Genomic DNA, 20,392 nt, shown 5'->3' on the forward strand with positions numbered 1-20,392 from the left:
GAATATTTCATTTAAACTGTATATGTACATGTAGAAACAGATTTATATTTATTGTATCTAATTTTAGGTAGATCATAATATGATTGTCTGTGACTTTCTTTTAGATATCCGTACTATTACTTTACCTTCCTTCTGTATTCATCTCTCTCCCCTTCCCCAACTAAAGTACCACCCTCATTTTCCTTAATTCCTCGAAGTCAGTTACACCTTGCTACTCCCCTCTCTATCACTCTCCCCCAATCCATGGTCCCCATATACTTTCCAGGCTTCTGCAGTTAATCCAGGATGTATACTACCTCAGATGAGAGAGAACATGCACTGTTTGTCTTTCTGGGTCTTGGTTACCTCACTCGGTGTGATTTTTTTCTAGTTTCATCCATTTACCTGAAAATTTCAGTTTTCTTTACAAATGAATAATATTCCACAGTGTTGATGTACCACACTTTGATTATCCATTCATCAGCTGAAGGACATTTCAGTTGTTTCTATTTCTAAGTTATTGTGAATAGAGCAGCAATGAACATAGCTGGCAAGTATGTGTGGAGTAGAATATCAAGTCCCCTAGGCATATGCTGAGGAGATTTTGATTGGCATTACATTAAATTTATAAATGATCTTTGGTATAATGGTAATTTCCACAATATTAATTCTACCAATCCATGGGTGCAGGATGTCTTTCCATTTTCTAGTGTCTTTCTCATCTCTTTCTTCGGGTAATTGAAGTTGTCATTGTAGAGATCTTTTGCCTCCTTCATTGAGTTCGTTCCTAGATATATTATTTTCTTTGAGGCTATTGTGATTAAAGCATGTCTAGGATCTCCTTCTCTGTGTGTTTGTTGGTGGTATAGAAAAGCTGTTGATTTGTGCAAGTTGATTCCGTGCCTTGCCAGGCTGAAGAAATTGTGTATCATTTCATGGATGATGAAAAAGAGCTTTTTGGTAGAACTTTTGTGATCTCTTGGGAATAATATAATGTCATCTGAAAATAGGGATAGATTGGCTTCTCCTATTTGTATTTCTTCGATTTTCTTCACTCGTCCCTCTGCTCCAGCTTGTGCTTTGAGTACAGTGTTGAAAAGGACTGGAGAGTGGACAGCCCTGTCTCTTTTCTGATTTCAGTGGAACTGTTTGAGTTTTTCACTATTAAGGATGGTGTGGGCTATCCATTTGTCACATGTATCTTTTGTTATGTTGAGGAATGTTCCTACCAGTCCTGTTTTCTCTAGGATTTTTGTTATGAAGGCATATTGACTTTTGTCAAAGGCTTTTCTACAGTTTTTGAGATGATCATATGATTTTTGTGTTTCAGTCTACTTTGCGGTTTATTACATTTAATGATTTTAGTATGTTGAACCATCCCTGCATATCCAGGGTAAAGTCTGCTTGGTCGTGATAGATAGTACTTCTGATGTATGTTTGCATTCAATTTGCAAGGTTCTGTTGAGCATTTTTGAATAAATGTTCATCAGAGATGTTGACCTGTAATTTGGAGAGGTTTTCTGTTGTTGTTGTTTTGTTTGTTTGTTTTTTTTGTGGTAGTGGTAATGATGGGTTTTTGTTGTTGTTCTTTGGTTGGTTTTTGTTGTTGTCATTTTGGTGGGAGGTGAGGAGGTAGTGTCTTTACCTGATTTTTTTTTTTTGTATTGCCATAAAACCGGCTTCATAAGAGTTTGAGATTGCTCCTTGTGTTTATTTTCTCTTTCTTTCTTTCTTTCTTTTTTGGAAAGTTCAAGAAGAATTGTTTGTAGGTCTTCCTGAATACTACTTCCAATGCATCCTGAAAGCCCAAACATGATTCATATTTACATTTCTGAAGGATTTCAGACAGATGCCAAGTACTGTAATACAATGAGTGTGATTTCCATAATGTTTGAAAATAAAAGATGATTCTATGTAAGGCTATTAAATATGAATTTATGAAAATGGAGATGCATTTTAAGAGTAATGGAATATTTATGAGTTAAATTATCATTCATTAGTTTATATACAGTCTTGTTTCAAAAGAAATTTTGGGAAGTCTGTAAAAGTACAGGCAACATAACATTAACTTATATTCAAATTAAATTAAGATCTTGGCAAAATAAAACAGAAAATCAAAGATAGTACAAAAAGGAGCCAAAAAATTAGTTAAAATGTCTGTAATTATAACCCAATACTGGTGTCAAATTTGTCTCCAAGCTATGTGTCCACAATATTAGATTGAACTCCAAGTCAGAGAGACTTAACATACATGAGTTTACTTTCCTCACACAGAAAAGCTCAGAAGCATGCAGTCTAGGACTGGTGTTGAAACTCAACTACACCCAGTCTTCCCAGGGACACAGGCTTCTCCAGCTCACCCCTTTGCCTTTCCAAGGTGGACCTTTGACTCCACAGTCCAAGACAGTAACATTCCTATTCTAGGCAGCAGAATGGAGGCAGGAAATGAAGAAAGAAAGAGCAAGAATCACCTCCAAGTGTTCCCTAATGAAGACGACCAGAAATTGCCACTGTACACTTCTATTGCATCAGCCAGGGCCTAGTGACACAGACAATCTGAGCACAAGGGGAGCAGGGAGCTAGAGTCATCATCCTATGTGGACTTGAGTGCTTCTATAAGGTCTGCAACACACACATGTAAACAGACGAGAGCAGACCCCACAGCAAAAGCATCTTCCACAGCCTCACAGCAGCCAAGAAAGGGAATGTGTTCCACCTTCAAATAACAGAATGGTGAAGACAAATGGCTGCTGAAAAAACTGCAGCAACTCCTGGTGGAAAAATTAGAAAGGTGTGGCTTTGCTGGGCTCCATACAAAAGCAAAACTTTGATGTCATCAGCAACACCCTTCCCATAAGGGTGTACCTTGTATCACAGGACCCCAGATAATACGTTAACAGTGTAAAGAAACTATGTTGGTGAAGCTTGGATTTGCTGAGTTCATTTTTATTGCACTTCTAAAATCACTACAGAAACATCATTAATGTCATCATTGAGTATCTTAATATTAAATATATACATATATATTTGTTTCAGAATTGAAGAAAAATCCATTTACCATCGTTTGAGGAAAAGAAACCATTGCAATCACAGGGATTACCAGAGTATCTCAAAAAATGGTGCGTAGCCTGTCACTTATGCCTTCAACAAAGTACCTATAAGAATTGACTTTATTTGGGAAGTAGCACTAAAGTTAGCATTAGACAACCAGAACACAGTGAGTGTCCCTTCCAACAACACTGCCCTTTCTGAGCACAGTGCTCTGACCTTCCAGCCATTTACACACAGAAAAGGAGAACAGGATGCAGACAAGGGAATATGGAAGCCTGGTCGATCACCCAACAGTGAAAACTGTTCTAGTAATTCTCAGCCAAATGCAGTGATACATGGCTCAAAAGCATGACCTACATGAACCTCAGTTAAACAAGGGCAAACCAAGGTCACTGCAAAATCTCTATTCTGTCCAGTACTGCATTCTCCCACATTTCTGAAGAGGTTGGAGTTTTAAGCTTCACTCGTGGGAGTTTCTACCTCCACATTGGACTAGGAGGTGGTGTACTGCTTCAACATGTCTAAAAGACCCTGGTTTAATAAGCCACAGCCTAGCTAATGCCATGAGTTACCACCACTCACTGACTAAAGATGTGGAGTTGTCCAAGAAGCATGGGTTTTAAGTAACTGTGTTACCTACAAATAATGTATTTCTTAAAATAAGTATGCTACATGAAATGAATGTCCTACTTTTCTAAGGATGACAAAGATACTTTAACCAGTTAATAATAGCTGGCATTTACTGAGCTCCCACCAAATGATGAAAAACATATTTCAGTAGATGTACACTTATATGTGTTTCAGTTAATCCTTTCCACAATAAACACTGTCAGTAAGTATTATTATATTTCCTCAGGACTAGGATAGCATTGATTGCAATCACTCTGGGAGTGTTATGGTAGATATGGGAAAGAAAACTTACAATGTACACATTGACTACAGCACTCAACTCAATTACCCAATATGTTAAACATTTTTCTCAGAATGGGGAAAGTATGAGGCTATCCACATTGCTGCAGCTCAGAAAAAAAAGGAGACATGGACTGGTCAAGAGCTTTGTTCCAGGTCACAAAGATAGCAAGTTACATGACTGAAACCTGCCCCCCTTGTCTAACGCCACTCAGACACCGATGAAGGTCATGCCTCCACTGCCCTGCTATCTGCAATGATCTGTAGAGAAAGGTTAGCCTTGCTCTACACGTGAACACAGCTGGTAGGAGTGGACAATGCACATGGAAGCTGCTTGTGAATCCCTGCAGATACAACCCCTTGCCTGTACTTCTCTGCTTTACTGAGAGACTCAAAGGGCCCCCAGTGCTCCCGAGACTCATTTCCAATACAGACTGGGAAAAGGCAGAAGCTCATATCTATAGAATATTATTCAACTTTCAGGAATTATATCTAATAGTCTATTTTTTAAACTGGAAAGATAAAATATAGACAAAAGAAAATTAGACCATGAAATTGGTTATTATAGCTAATTTTTTTCCACATTTTAAAATAAATGGGAAAAGGCTGTATCTAAGAAAAAAAGATGAGTAGGGCATGCCCTAAGACTGCTGTTTGAGAAATTTTGAGTGGTAATTTTTTTTCCATCCCTCCAACTCTATTTTTCTGAATGGTATTATTTTTTATACAAAACAAAATAAAAACAAAACCCTAGAAAGAAATTGAATCTAGAAAGAGAAATGGGATAAAAGTATACAGTTAAGGCAGGGTGATTGTTAATCCTGAAATCCACAAGAGAGAAACCAGTTCTACAGTTCTGAGCCAAATTTAAAGCAAGCTTTAATTAAATACTGGCCAAGAAGATAGACTCTGGCCAGGTCCACCCCTGGGTTCCCAGGGAATGGCCATGAGTCATAATTTTCAGCAAAACCCATAATTCACTGCATTTTTCATCAGGTCCCATCAGGGGCAAGCATACACCCTGACGTATTTCCTGTCTAAGTACCTCCTGCCTACATGTGATCAAGAACATCCAGTATAAGTGGTTCAAACCAACTTGTTTAGGAGTGAAACCATGTGCCTTGTTTCCCAAGAACTACATCTCCCAGCATTCCAGGAAGCTGCCTTGTCCTTGGGCAAATGGGGCTCACAGGTAAACCTGGGCTCTTACCATGATAAGCAGTCTGACTCTTGCGATGTGCACAGTTTAACAGTCCTCTACGTGTGTGACTTCAGAGCCAACATTTCTATCTTTCTCAAGACCCGGATATGTCAACATCACTTTCCAACCCAAGATCTCATGATCTTTTGTAAACGCCATGAAGACTGTCATGAGATACTCCAAAGAGTACCCCTGACAACAAAGAATAGCCAGCTCTCCTTGTACACTCTGTTGTCCTAACAGCATGCATTCCTTTAAAATCCGGGTTGTCCACAGCAAAAGGCAAGGGGAGGTAGGAGGAAGGATTCATCACAAAGAAAGGCATGGAGAATTCAGTGAAAAGCCTCAGCTTCTGTCAGTCCAGCGAACAGGAGCTGGAGAGGAGGGGAGGTTTCTTTTTCTTCAATTTACATTCCTCAGAATTATACAAATGTTCACCTTGTCTAGCATTATTGCTTCTTTGAATACGCTTCTCATCAGATCTTTTAAGAACGTAATTCTAAAAGGATATTTTTAGTTTCTCATAGTTACCCGTTATCTAATGTCCTGGCTTTATTCTCCAGCTCCTCTTCCTATTTTCTGTTGCTTTTCCTTGCTGTGCATTTTCTTTTGATATTATGCAGCGTGTAACCTGACTGCCCACACCAAGTTATTTCAATTACTCCCCAAGGTTTTTATTAGATATAGGAAAAGTCAGCTTTCCACATTCTGCATATTTATGGCTGCATTTACTTTTCAGAAGCAGCAAGAAAGATAAAAGAGGGAAGAAATAGTTGAATGGAATATTAAAGAGTTTCTTTTAAATTGTATAGTAAGAATTAAAGAAACAGTTCCCATTTTCATCTTGACTGTCATACGAAAGATCTTTTCAGTGGATGCCAATATGTACAGAGCCTTATAGAATGTGAAGTGTGGGAGTCACTGTGACTCTGGGAATGATGCTTTGATGTGAGACTTAGGAAGGAGCCCCACCCCATCTTCTCCATAATCAGAAAGGGAGATAGTCTGCAGAGGCCTTTCCAGCTCCAACCTGCTGAAAAGGACAGGACAAGAGGTGGCCAATGCACTACAAGGAACAAGGTCAGAGTGCTGTGTGTTGGCTGGTCCCTCACCTTACCTCTCAGAGATGGGAAGTGAGGTCCAGGGAACAGAGAACAGAGGCCTCCCTCTCTGGTTAGCTCACAAAACCCTTCCTTGAAGGATAAAATAGAACTGCCTTTGGAACTGGACCTGGGAAATGATACCAGAATCTCACCTGGGGTGGCCTGGATGACAAGCCAGCTTGAATGGGTCATCTTAACTCCATTCTCTCTTGGAGAGACATCACACCCAAAGTCACTGTGGTAGGAGTAAGGACTTGGTTTGGCTTCTGCAACCCTAGCCTCTTGCCACATTATTATTAAGCAAACATCATAAAACCTGGGGCCTGTTTGATCCATATAGGCCACCATACATAAAGGAAATATCATCAGCATATTTGAGTGCCACAGTGTTTGGTGTGGAGAGGTGGGCAGCAGGAGGAACAAGAGACACAGCTTCCCAAATATTCCTAAACATGCATCATCAATGTACCATTGGAACAATGGATACCAGCCCCGTCTGTACTATTCTTTATGCAGTAGTTTTAAATCAGTCACATTTTCAATGCCAAAGATTCTCAAACAAACATAGCAAATAAATATAAAAGACACATGTCAATGATAAAAGCTGGGGCTCTCAAAGATGGGACAGTAGTGCATGGATCGGCATTCAGGTCCCTGCAGACAGTGGCGGGCAGGAAGGGAATAGTGATGCATGGGGACAGCAGATGGACCTGGAAACAGAAGAGGCTGGGAGAGGAGAGGAATGAGAAATGACAGAAACTATCGAGGCAAAACTAAGACCAAGAATAGGGTCTAAGGTGCAGAATAGAGATGAGCCACACAAGGAAAGGAGTCCTTGGATCGGGAAGTCCTTGGGCTACATCCTGCCAGGGCTGGGAAGGAACACCTCAGCATTCCACTGGCACTGGAGGCAGACTGAAGAGGTAAGCACTGAATCCCAGAAGATGGCGGGACCGAAGGAGAAGGCACAGTGCTGAAGAATAGCCTTGGCTGCTTGAGCTCAGGACCATGCTGAGGGCTAAAATTTAATAAACTGGAGGAGAATTGAGCTTGAGATGTCACTCTGTCTCCAGCAAAGAGCTGGATCCCTCCAAGACTAGACCATCAGGGAGAAAATTAGCACCTAGCTGTGGAGGCTGTCATAGAAGCTGGGGTACCCTAAACCAGTTGCCACAACCATGCTACAATACTCCTCTTTTCAGATCTAGATGTTCATTAGTCGTCAGGACTCATGCTTAGGGAGGACGCAGAAAGTAGGAGCTTCAGCCCTCTATGTCCTTGTCTGATTTCATGCCCTCACCCACACCCAAGAGAGCCAACTGCTCCTTCACACAGGTTCTTTGCTGAAGCTGAGCTTTCATGAGCTTAGGATTGGGTCCTATGTTTTAAGTCTAGCTCCCAGCTGGACAGGAATCAGAAGGCATGTGAGGCCAGTAACGTAAGTTAACACTGACCTTAGTTAATATTGCTAAGCAGGGACTTTCCCATCCAACACGTTTTCTTTAACCTAAAAGCTCTCAAGTTAATTTTAACCTTGAAGAGGATTAAAGCAAGGACAGTGTTCCTTTACAACTAGAATACAGTCATTTCTTCCCCTTTAACACAGTGGTTCTCCACCTTCCAAACACTGCAACCCTTGAATACATTTCCTCATGTTGTGGTGACCCCAAACATAAAATTGTTTTCATTGCTACTCTATAACTGTAATTTTGCTACTGTTATGAATTATAATGTAAATAGCTGTGTTTTCCAAGGGTCGTAGACACCACCCCCCAAAGTGGTCATGATCCACATGTTGAGAACTACTGCTTTAATATCAAGGACAGGAACCATTCTGAGATATCACCTCACACTTGCTAAGATAACCATTATCCAAAAAACCTAATGACAAGTATTGGCTAGGACATAAAGAAATTAGAATCATGTATTATTGGAGAGAATATAAAGTATCCATTATAGAAGGCAGCATGATAATTTCTCTAAATATGAAAACTTGAATTATTGTATGATTGACCAATCCCACTTATGAATATTTATCCAAGGTAATTAAGAGCAGGATCTCAAAGAGATGCTGACATTACCTTCTTTGTTATATCATCATTCATAGCAGCCAAGATGTGGAACAAGGATAAATGTCCACCAACATGTAACTGGATAGAGAAAATATGATGTGCAAATGCAATACAATACGGTTCAGCCTTTTAGGAGGAAGAAAAGCCTGTCTTACTCAACAACACAGATGAACCTTGAAGCAGAGGCTTCTGTGAAGCATCTAAAGTAGTCAGACTTGGAGAAGCAGAGCAATTTGGCAATTACCAGGAACTAATTGGGGGTGATATAAAGCATATTTTTTAAGTAAATAAAAATCCATAAGCCATCTTCTGAAATAAATAAGACTCCTCTGCTTTAAAAACAACAACAACAACAAAAAACTAGTCCTGAGCCTCAATTGCCTACTACTATAGCTCACAGCCCACAGAGAAGAACACTCTGTGAGTTTATGGGATGCTCATGGACACTCCTTATAGATGCCAAGTGAGATTTTACAAGCTTGGCATACTCTTTTCACTGACAATCTTTCTCATTTTGTTTTTGCAAGTCTAGCAAAACTTTTGTGTAAACACCTGGATTAGAAGGTTTTGCTTGCAGAAATGCTAAAATATTTGAGACTTGTTTTTTCCACAGGATAAAGCTTCCCACCACAGAGGGGAAGGGCTTCCCTCCCTGAGCACCCACTACAGAGAAAGTGGAGAGCAGAATCTCTATGAAGAGCCTAGATTAGTTACTGGAGACTGTAAACTGCTCAAGTTTGCTTTTGCAGCTTCACCTGCCTACTATACCCACGGGGCTCCTTGCTGCAAAGCTAATTTGGTCATGAACCTCTCATGTTCTCTGCCAGCACCACAAACTCCACACTCTGAACAAAATTCACTTGGCCTGTTCCTTCCTCTGGGTTTGGTTAAACCCTCTGGAGAATAGGAGTGAATGAAAGAAACCTAGAGAAATTAGGGAAAGAGGCAAAAGTCAGGCCCACCTTGGGAAATTCAGATTATGGTCATCAACATAAGCATACTTGGCATGTGAGCCTGACAACCTCAGTTCAGTCCCAGGAAACCAACAATGGAAGTAGAGACATTCACATACACACAATGGAACACCCCTACTTACACACACACACACACACATACACACACACACACACACACACACACACACATACACATACACACAATAACAGAAAAAGTTTAAAAATAAGATGTACTTAAGAAAAAGAAAGTGTTGGGAAGACTAGGTAAACAGAGTCTGGAGGGGCAAGAGACGGGAGCAGGGATGATGAAGGGTGCTATAGAATATTCCTTTACACTGTGTGATGAATGGGGTGGGATGGGGGGCAACAGAGGTGATTTCCCAAAGAATGGGAAACTGTCTGTGGCAGCTGTGTGATGGGGCAACTCAAAAGCATTTGAGAACTGTGTTCTCCTGGCACACCACTGCCCCTGAGGTAGGGTAGAAAGACAGGAAAAATTAGAGGAACAGGACAAAGAAGAGAGACCAGGTGGCTCTGGTGTGACTGGCTGAGAGCTAAGACTTATTACACAGCTCACCAAATTGTCTAAAAGGGGCCAGGCTCCTGTTTTTGAGGAAACTCTGTCACACACACACACACACACACACACACACACACACACACTGATGAGCCATATTGACAGTCAAAACATGTATGATCCTTGCGTGACCTATGGACCCTAAGAATATTTTAGACCTTTCTGACTTACATTTTTATATCATTAGCATTCCTTTCTGAACAGGGGCACCTGATTAACTACTCTATAATTTACTTGATGAAAGAAAAAATAATTAAGGAAGCCTGCCTGTATCTGAAGAGAAACAGGGGGGGGGGGCTGAGAAAAGGGGAAGGAGGGGAAACTGACTGAGATGTAAAAACAAAAATTAAATAAACAACAATTTAAATTTTAAAATTAAAAAAAGAAAAATCATCAGCTAAGAATAAGTATATCAAGACGTTTTTACTTAATCTTTTGAATTCAAATAGCTAGTCTATACTTTGAACAATGTAACCTCAAAAGCCACACACACTGTTTACATAATTTTTTAGGGTGTTTAGAACCACTCTCTCCACAGACACCTGTATCTACTCTTGGGTGTCATTTCTGTCCTTTTCTTAAACAAACAAAAAACCATTTTTTAAAAATACTGACCTGTCCTGAAATTGTTTTCTGCGGGGTTAGTCTACACCCTGACTTCACCTGGGTAGCTGTCTCTGAAAAGAACCCCAAGACTGAAGAGCTGTGACTCCCGATGCCAGTGACACATTCCCAGCAGACAAGGTGTCCATCAACATAGGCTGCAGGACCATATCTGTAAACACAGACAAGATGACTCACTCTTCTCTCCTCCAGAGAAAAACCAGGGCAGAGGCACACCCTAAATTCATGGCAGTGGTTGATTCCCCGAGCTTCACTACTCTAATGTCTGAATGTCTTTCTCTGCAGCAAACGCAGAGGACTTAAGACGGCCTTTGTGCAATGCTAATCAGCAAATTATCTGACCTCCATCCGAGTCCTAACCCACCTTTACCTAGCTTTGCAACCTGAGTCACTTCTTCAATGTAAGCCCCGGTTTTTCTTTCTGTAAAGTTAGGGGATTAAATGGGATGGATCTCAACTTCTCCCGCATTCTATGATTCTGAAATTCTAAATCAGAGTGTTTTCATTTTTCAAAACACTTTCTTGAGTTTTTGACTTGGGGGTTGTTTGTTTTTGTTTGTTTTATTTTGTTTTTCAGAGATTGGATCTCACTAAGCAACTCCGGCTCACCTCTAACTCAGAATCCCCCTACCTTGGGCATGAATCATTTTTTCATCTTGTCACTGATCATTAAAATTCAAGGGGATTTACATTTTTAAAAAATTCATCTTCCTGTTCCTCTTGGAAGATGAGCAGTTGTGGCACTGTGGCTGCTGCCATCAGGTGGCGCTGAGAAGTTGGTCCCTAGGACAGCACACTGTGTAGCTTCCTATGCTCCATCCCACATAGAATAGCTGTCTGCCTCTGCAGCCATTCTAGTTTCAATCTTCTCCCATCACAGGCCCCGAGACTGGTTCAAGAGAAAGCAGAGCAAGGCCTCCTTTTTACTGTGTCTCTCCTGGTTGCCTTCCTATAACTTGTTTTCCCAAAACAAAAGTCCAAATCTCTCTATCTATAGCCTAGGAAGACATAAGTCCAAGCTCTAGTCAACCCTTCATGGTACTCATCCCTGAGTGCTCAGCCTGTGCATGTGCAGTGTACATGTTAATACACATCTATTTATCTCCTCTTGTGAATCCGTCTTTGGCCAGTTTATTACTCCGAGACCCTATATCAGCTGAGTATGTACCACAGAGTGATTAGTAGAAGTGGGAAGCTGCTTCTGAGGGGACATTCTAGTAAGAATGGGCATGAGAACAGTCACCTTGTGGTAAGACTTATCTCTGGTGGAAAGATCTGGCTTCCCCAGTGAGCAAGAGCACTATCAAGGCTCATTCTAGGCCCAGAAACACCACACAGGTCTTGCTGCACACAAGGGAGAACAGGATCATTTCTTCCTGTTGCCTGGATAATCATGTTTCACCCAGAACCTGAGACTATTAGCAAGGGCCATCCTTAGAGGGTGGTGTTTGGGTGTGATTTTATTGCATATATGCATTCTAGCAAATATTAAGACCAGCTCAAGCTATGTGCTCCATCCTCAGTGAATCCACAAAGCAACTCTAATTTTGCAGATAGGCAAAATGAGGCTCAGAAAAGTTATATAACACCATGATCCATTACCTCATCAGTGACAGACTTTACCATGCCTATCTGCTACTGAAGGTCACATTCTCAGCTATGCCGAACTGGCCCAGTTCTAGATTCTAACCTGAAAATCATCATCTTTCCATCTTGGATTGTCTTGGCAACCCAAGGTGAATTGTCAGCATTGGATACCTTAACCTGACACTTCTGAGTCAGTTCTCTTTGTCTCCTTGGGAAGAAATAAAATCAAAAAGAAGAAAAGGATGACGAGAAAAACTATAACTGAACTATAAAAAAATATTATTGCAGGCTAAGCTGAATTCAGTTACACACGTAAGGCTCCTTATTTTTAGACCTCCCATGATCTCTATTCTGGAACAAAATAGGTTTTGTACCTTAAGCTAACTGAGCTTCTGGTATTATATTTTTGCCAAAATAATTGCATAACCAAGTTTAGTCATGAGGAAACATTAAGACAAACCCAAACTAAGAGCCACTTAAAAAGAAATGGCCAGTAGCATTCAAATTTGCCAAAGACATAAAGACAGAGACAAAGCAATCTGTCCAGACTAAAGAGGCCTGAGAGCCAAGTACAGTGAATTAGACCATGGCCAGAAAGTGGTCATCAGTGACATTTAAGTTAGGTATTTAGATTAGACAGAAGTATTGTACTTGTGGTGGTTTTGACCATTATAATTATTGCAGGTGTGTATATCTAGAAAAATCTAGGTAAAGAATGTTTGAAGCTCTTTGTCCTATTTTTACATTATTTTAGTAATTGTTTCAAAATGAAAATGTCTATAATACCTTCAAAAGCCACAAGAACAGCACTAGAGGGAAGCTCTGAGGTCACCAGTGTCACACTGAAATAGGACGCCAGGAAATATGTGGTTGAGCATTTGATCACAACTCAAAACCTTGAAAGGAGATGGCAGAGATTATTTATAGTAGAGCATCTAGGACATTTCTGTTTGGAAACCCTGACAGAGTTTTGCCACAGCAGTAGAGTCTTTAGTATTCAATTCTCAAATACTCCATCCAAAACCAAAATGATACAGAAGCACTCAATGCCTATAGGTCAAATGTTTTTTTTCTCATAAGAATCTAATGTATCTCCAAGATACAGTATTTAGTAATATTAGGAACTTTTAAGAGAAAAAATTCAAATATGACACATATCATACAGAGGAACAAATCCCTCTTTTACTGTGTATTAACTTTTCACAAGGCTTAATACTTGCAAGAGTTTGGAATTCAAAGAAATCTTTAAGCAATGAAGATCCTCTTATCAAATTGAAACTATTTCTTTGGATTTATTTATACAACCTTGTGATGGTTAGTATTAACTGCCAACTTGACAAAAATCTAGGATCACTTGGAAGATGGCCTCTGGTCATGTCCAGGCTTGGGGTGTGTCTTCATTCCATTAACTGAGACGGGAAGACCCATTCATTATGGGTGGCACCATTCCCTAGGCAGGGGATCCTGGATTGTACAAGAGTGGAGAAAGAGAGCTGAGCATTAGCATGAATGAGTTCATTCTCTCTCTGCTCTTGATTATGGATGTAGTGTGACCAGATACTTCAAGTTCTTGCTGCCTTAATTTACCTAGCAGGATGAGCTATAGCTGAATTTCTAAGCTTATTTCTAAGTCTTATTAAATAAAAAACAAGAAGCCAAATATAGGGGTGAAAGCCTTAGAGATTAGGTAAATAGTGAAAGCCACCAACCACCTTACCTCACCAGCTCTGTAGCCTCCAAAATGCCATGACTTCCTGTCTACCCATGTTTTTATTTCCTTGCTGTTCTGCCCTCTCATTGGCTCTTAGCCCAGATACCTCACTTTCTTGTTTCTGCCTGTCTGTACAGACCTCCAGGTCTCTGTGGTACTGAGATTGAAGGCATGTGTCACCATGCTTGGCTGTTCCCTAGTGTGTCCTTGAACACACAGAGACCTTGCCTGCCGAGTGATCGGATTAAGTGTGTGTGCTACCTCTGCCTGACTTGTGTTAATGGCTTGCTATTTCCTCTGATCTACAGGCAAACTTTATTTATTTATTAACATACAAATAAAATATCACAACAAGCTACACTTTGAATTATAAACTAAAACAAATCCTTCTTCCCAAAGTTGCTTTTGTCAAAGTATTTTATCATCTCAACAAAAAAGAAACTCAGACAAACCTGTACAGGTAGGAGCCAGGCTCATGACAATAACCATGTGAAGAATTCTGGTCCTGTAGTTTTGTCAACATTTTCACTAATCTAGGATCAGCATACCTGCATTGCAAACACTTTGCTCTAAGTAAATGTACTTGTTGGTGTGCTGAAGTTGTAGGGCATCTCTTTCAATAATCTGTTTTGTTTACGGCTTTAGATAAAAGACATCAAGTAGAAAGCTATCTGCTATGTCTATAGACAGCTTAAATGCTCTTGGGGTTTATGTAAGCATGGATGTGCCTTCTCGTCTTCATTTTCTTCCTGTTCAATATTACAGTGGGTTCTAGAAATAGAAAGATGAGCAAGGTAGAGGCCTCACCTTCCTGGAGATCTTAACCAGATGGAAAAAAGACAAACAAGAAAGGAATCACAATTCTGTCAGAATGTCACTGGGGCAAAAGTAAGTTGCAGCCTCTGGGGGTGAGAGACACTAACTCTGAAGAAGTAGAAGATTTCACAGCAAAGTTAAGATTTGAACAGTATCCAAAAGGTGCAAGGAGATGGTGAGTAGGTGGGTGGTACTGAAGGCAAATGGCTTTGGGGAGGAGCAGAGCTCTCCTTCTATCAACACAGATTGAGGGTGCTCCTGAAGATGGGTCCCTGGGATGTAGATTACAGTCCCAATTCAAAGCATATTCTACCCTATCCAAATATTTTGAGGGAATTTTTCTTGTTTGTGACTGAAACATTTGTAATGTGAAGCGTTCCCAGTAGTAGAAACACTGTCTGGAACTGTCACAACAAATGGTTGTTAAATGCCTGGGATGTGGGGCTCAAGATCAATGTCTTAGTCTCCAGACTTCCGTTTATTGAAAAAAAAAAGTTTTTAGAAGAGAAGAAATGTAAAATTCTCGATTTTTTCCCAACAAGTCTTTCTTCTGAAAATGCTTGATGGATTATAAAACTATAAGAAAAATCTACATCATTTGAAATCTAGTCTATGTGAAGAGAGGAAATTGTCAGATGATATGCAAGCACGGTCTACTAGAATACCTGTGAAATGAACTGGAGGAAACTGGATAACACTATCATAAGAGGTGAATGGTCCCCGAATATCTCTAGCTTTAAAGGCAAATAGAAATGTGGGACCTCACAAAACAAGAGGGAAAGACCAGAGTCCATCCCAGACAACTGGATGATTTGGGGAGCTCCCACTTGAAGTGAGAACGAGCAAAGTCAGCAGGTGGCCGCAGCCATGGCTTAAGGCAGGCTCCGAAAATCTGAACTATGCTTTTAGTAATGGACATTTCAAAGAGCAGGGAGGGGCTGAGGAGATGTTTCAGTAAGTTAGAGGTTTATGCTGCAAGCATAAATGCCTGTGCTCAATATCTGTGTAAAGAGCTAGACATGATTTCTTGTGCCTGTAACCCTAGCATTTAGGGAAGAGACAGGTGGATCCTACGAGCTTGTTGGCCAGGCAGATGAGTCAAAATGGCCAACTTCCAGTTCAGTGAGACACCCTGTCTTAAAGCAATTAGGCAGAGAATAGGTAGGGGGAAACCTCTAGTATCCTCCTCTGGCCTCCACATTTGCACACACAGGGACAAATATCTGCACACTCATACATGTACCCCATACACAAAAGAGCAGGAAATGAGGGCATATCTAGGCAAAAGGTGGTGGATGTCTCACTGGCAGGGAACATCTAGAAAACCCTATATTTCTAGAATTCTACATCATACTGGAACAGCCACAGGATGCCATTTTTTTAAAGGCACTTGCTTTATGGGTGGCTTGGTAACCCAAGACCCCCCACACACACACACACACTCACACATGAACCACATGCTTGGGAAACTCATAGCAAGTGAGTGCCACAGGAATATATGGTGAAACATGTTCATCAGAAAACTTCTAGGCTCTACAGGGTGTAACAAGCATGAGAGGCTTCACTGTGAGGGACTGACTGACACCAATGGGACTGCTATCTGTAACTCCAGAGAAAGACTCAGCAGTGAAAACAGTGTCCTCAACCCCTGAAGAACCAGCAAGACCTTCGAACAGAATACTAGCAAAAGTTTAGTCAGACATAGGGACCCACACCTGTCATCCCAGGAGTCAGAAGGAAAAGGATTTAGAGTTTCAGGCTATCTTGGACTACATAATAAGACCTTATATCAAATAATAAAACAAATTTGGGGAGGAGGCTGGAGGAGCAGGAGGAGGGAAGAGGTGGATCTATGATTGATATGTAAAATTAATAAAAAAAAATTTCTTAATTAAAAAAAGAAATCACTGGGCAGAAGAAAAGAATTACAAAAAAAACAAAAACAAATGTACAAACTAAAAGAATACAGAGGAATAAGAGGATAAAGCAGAAAAAATAAAATAAATAATGAAATGGTAGACTTAAGTTTAAATATATCAATGATTACATTGAATGCACATAATCTATTAAAAATAATGCTAGAGAGGTCCACAGAAATCCACAAAGATACCCTCACAATAGACTACTAGCAACGGTCGAGAGACAGCCCGAACTGACCTACTCTGGTGATAGGATGGTCAAACACCCTAATTGTCATGCTAGAAACCCCATCCAATGACTGAGGGAACTGGATGCAGAGATCCATGGCCAGGCCCCAGGTGGAGCTCCAGGAGTCCAATTGGCAAGAAAGAGGAGGGTATGCATGAATGAGAATTGTTGAGACCAAGGTTGGAAAAAGCACAGGGACAAATAGCCAAACGAACACATGAACTATGAACCAATAGCTGAGGAGCCCCCAACTGGATCAGGCCCTCTGGATAAGTGAGACAGTTGATTAGCTTGATCTGTTTGGGAGGCATCCAGACAGTGGGACCAGGACCTGTCCTCAGTGCATGAGCTGGCTGTTTGGAACCTGGGGCTTGTACAGGGACACTTGGCTCAGCCTGGGAGGGGGGGACTGGATCTGCCTGGACTGAATCTACCAGGTTGAACTCAGTCCTCAGGGGAGTCTTTGCCCTGGAGGAGATGGGAATGGGGAGTGGGCTGAGGGGAAGGGGGCGGGAGGAGGGAGAGCAAGGAAATCTGTGGCTGATATGTTAAATTAAATTATAAAATAATAATAATAATATTAGCATAGACTGAAATATAAACACATCACAATGAGGATCTCTGTGAGTTCGAGGCCAGCCTGGTCTACAGAGCAAGATCCAGGACAGGAACCAAAACTACACAGAGAAACCCTGTCTCGAAAATCAAAAAAAAAAAAAAAAAATCACAATTGAAACATATTACTTTGATGCTGTATAAAAAATAAAAAAAGAGTAAATTAAAAACACAAACTCTAGGCTAGACATGCACTCAGTGGCAGAGTGCATGCTTAATGGGTGTAAGGTTCTGGGTTCAATCCTGTCACAAAAGACAAAAAACAAATAAAAATAACCGACTAAACTGAACACTGTCTGTAAGAAACTCACTTCAAATACAGGGAAGTGAATGAACTAAGTGGTGGGGAAAGCCACACCAAGGCAATAATAATCAAAATAAGCTGCAGTGACTCTAGGATTGTCCGAAAGCTAGACTTCAAAGAAATTACAGTAGCCAAGATGAATATTTTAACAATAAAATGATTAATTCACTGAGAGGCTACAACGGCATTATATATATATGTCTTAGGGATTTTATTGGTGTGAAGAGACACCATGACCAAGGCAACTCTTATAAAGGAAAATATTTCATTGAGGGGGCAGCTTGTAGTTTCAGAGGCTTAGTCTATTATTGTCATGGTGGGACATGGTGGCATGCAGGAAGATATGGTGTTGGAGCTGAGATTCCTACATCTTGATCCAAAGGCTACAGAAAATGAACTACCTCACTGGGAGTGGCTTGAACATATATGACACCTCAAAGCCTGTCTCCACAGTGACACTTCCTCCAGTAAGACCATGCCTACTCCAACAAGGCCACACCTTCTTATAGTGCCACTTACTTTGGGGGCCATATTCTTTCAAACCACCACATATGTATATATGCATACTGTGCATACATATTTACACATATATATGTATATATAATATATATAAGCATAAACAAAAATGGACAAAAATTATAAAAACTCTCTAGAAATGGTAAACCATGTCTTTCTACACACATGAAAAAGGTATACCATCACATGAAATCGGAGAATACTATGTTCACGTGGCACTTTGTTGGTTTTTTTAAGGATTTGTTTATTTTTATTTTGTGTGTGTGCGTGTATTTGTCTGCATATGTGTTGGTGCACCAGCTGTGCCTGGTGCTTGTAGAGGCCAGAAGAGGCATCAGATCCCCTAAAACTGGAGTTACAGATGGTTGTGAACTGCTGTGTGGGAGCTGGGAACCAAACCCAGGTCCTCTGGAAGAGCAACCAGTGCTCTTAACCACTGAGCCACCTCTCCAGATGCAACACTTAGCCCTTGACATACAGTGTTTCCCTGTGGGTCTCTCAATAATCAAATCATTTTAAAACCTGACCTGTGTGGGGTTTGTATGATGAAATGAAGCAATCTTTTACAATTATTGGATTCATTGCCAATGTCTAAAAATCAGGAGATTTTTGGCAAAAATTCTCATGTTTCCAATTTCCATTTTTTGAAGACAAGTCTGACGACATGGACACCTCTCCTGGACCACAGGAAGTCATCAGGGCTGAGCAATGGCTGCTTTTCATGGCTTGGCTTCAGTAACACTGCACCTGTAGGCTCTGTAGACGTCTGAGCTTGAAGTCCAGCACATGGCTCTGAGACACTGTGTGTTTTGTTTGAATGAATTTGTGGTTGCTAAACTAAAATGTACTTCCTAACCCTCCCCACAAATTCTTATACAAGAACTAAAATAATGTACTTTAAATCAGTGCTGTTTATAACTAACAAACATTACGATGATGCCAGTGCTCACTAGAGATCAGGAGCATTTCTCTTCCTATTTCTGGGCCTCATCTATGAATTTGGCTGCCTGACCAAGAGCTAGTGACATGACCTGAAGAGTGTCAAAAGGAGGATTTTGAAGCTAATGCTGCTGAACCTGAGGGTCTCCTCACTTGATTGCTAACCATACTTATATGTAAAAGTTGCAAGATTTCAGTGTTTTACCCAAGTTGGTCCTGACTCCTGTCTCTGTGCTCTATTTTTCTGCCTAACATTTGGATCTGTTTTATGTTTGTTATTTCCCTAAAGGAGAGTCTCCAAAGGTATATAAACTCTAGAACTCAAGAAACTCCAGAGCTGCTCTGTCCACTGAAGATAGCCACAACTATCATAGCACTTCACTGAACTGTTTGAGCTGAGCACTGCATACAAAGCGTTGTGGACCAATTAATACTTTCCTATTTTAAGTCCTCAGTAAAGGAAATAGCTAAGTTTCCTGGGATTCATGTTGATTATTAGCCCTCAGGATTTTCTAAATCCCCAACACTTTGTGACAATGACTTGTTTAGTAACATTAGGCTTCCAAAGAGCAGGGCTGTGTATTTTCTGTTCACTGATCTACACCCAGAACCAATTACAACACCTAACATAGTAAACACTCAATATGTTTTGCTGAAGTAATGATCTAATTTGTGAAGACTTATTCTAGTTATATTTAAATATTCTCCTTCTCTTTCTACGAAGAATATGGGACCTACTGATGGGCACTAAAAGCAACAGGTTCACCTAGAAGACCATCAGAATTAGTTTCCAAGTTGAAAGAATACATAGAATGTGAGGTACTTGGTGGTATGGTCAACGCCAACCCAGTAGTGGGACCATGTGTTAAAATTCAGTCAGGGAGAGCTAACAGATGCTGAGGTCATGAGACCTTCTCTTCTTGTGATAGATACACCCTATTTAAAGGACACCACAGTTCGGCCTTTAAAGGTCTGCATGGACTCTTCTACTTCTAACTGGGGACATGTAGGTTCTCCATTGGACCACCTTAATGAATAATGAAAGTCTTCTATTCTAGAATCAAATTTTTTCATTTCTGTGAAACTAAAATTGCTAAGTGCAAAATACATGAATTCTTCCAATATCTGCCTTGCTCTACCATGTCCCACCGGCGAGGCTCTGTCTTTGTTGCTTGTTCCCTGCCAGCTGTCATTGCTGCAGTAGCTTCTCCAGCAGCGGATACATCAGCATGCAGAAACTGAGGAGACACCTACAGAAGCAGACAATAGAGCCTGGAAAGGAGG

The 20,392-nt window shown here is 40.6% G+C and overlaps 1 protein-coding gene across 1 annotated transcript in view; it reads left to right on the plus strand.

Moving 5' to 3' along the window:
* Nucleotides 1–20,392, plus strand: part of Aoah (acyloxyacyl hydrolase) — a 206,510-nt gene that overhangs the window by 150,632 nt on the left and 35,486 nt on the right. Inside the window, exon 13 of the mRNA XM_006988896.4 lies at nucleotides 3,016–3,098. Coding sequence (XP_006988958.1) covers nucleotides 3,016–3,098 — 83 coding nt within the window. The remainder of the gene's footprint in view (nucleotides 1–3,015; nucleotides 3,099–20,392) is intronic.

The sequence above is a fragment of the Peromyscus maniculatus genome, chromosome 5, assembly GCF_049852395.1.
Source record: "Peromyscus maniculatus bairdii isolate BWxNUB_F1_BW_parent chromosome 5, HU_Pman_BW_mat_3.1, whole genome shotgun sequence".
NCBI classification, from domain to species: Eukaryota; Metazoa; Chordata; class Mammalia; order Rodentia; family Cricetidae; genus Peromyscus; species Peromyscus maniculatus.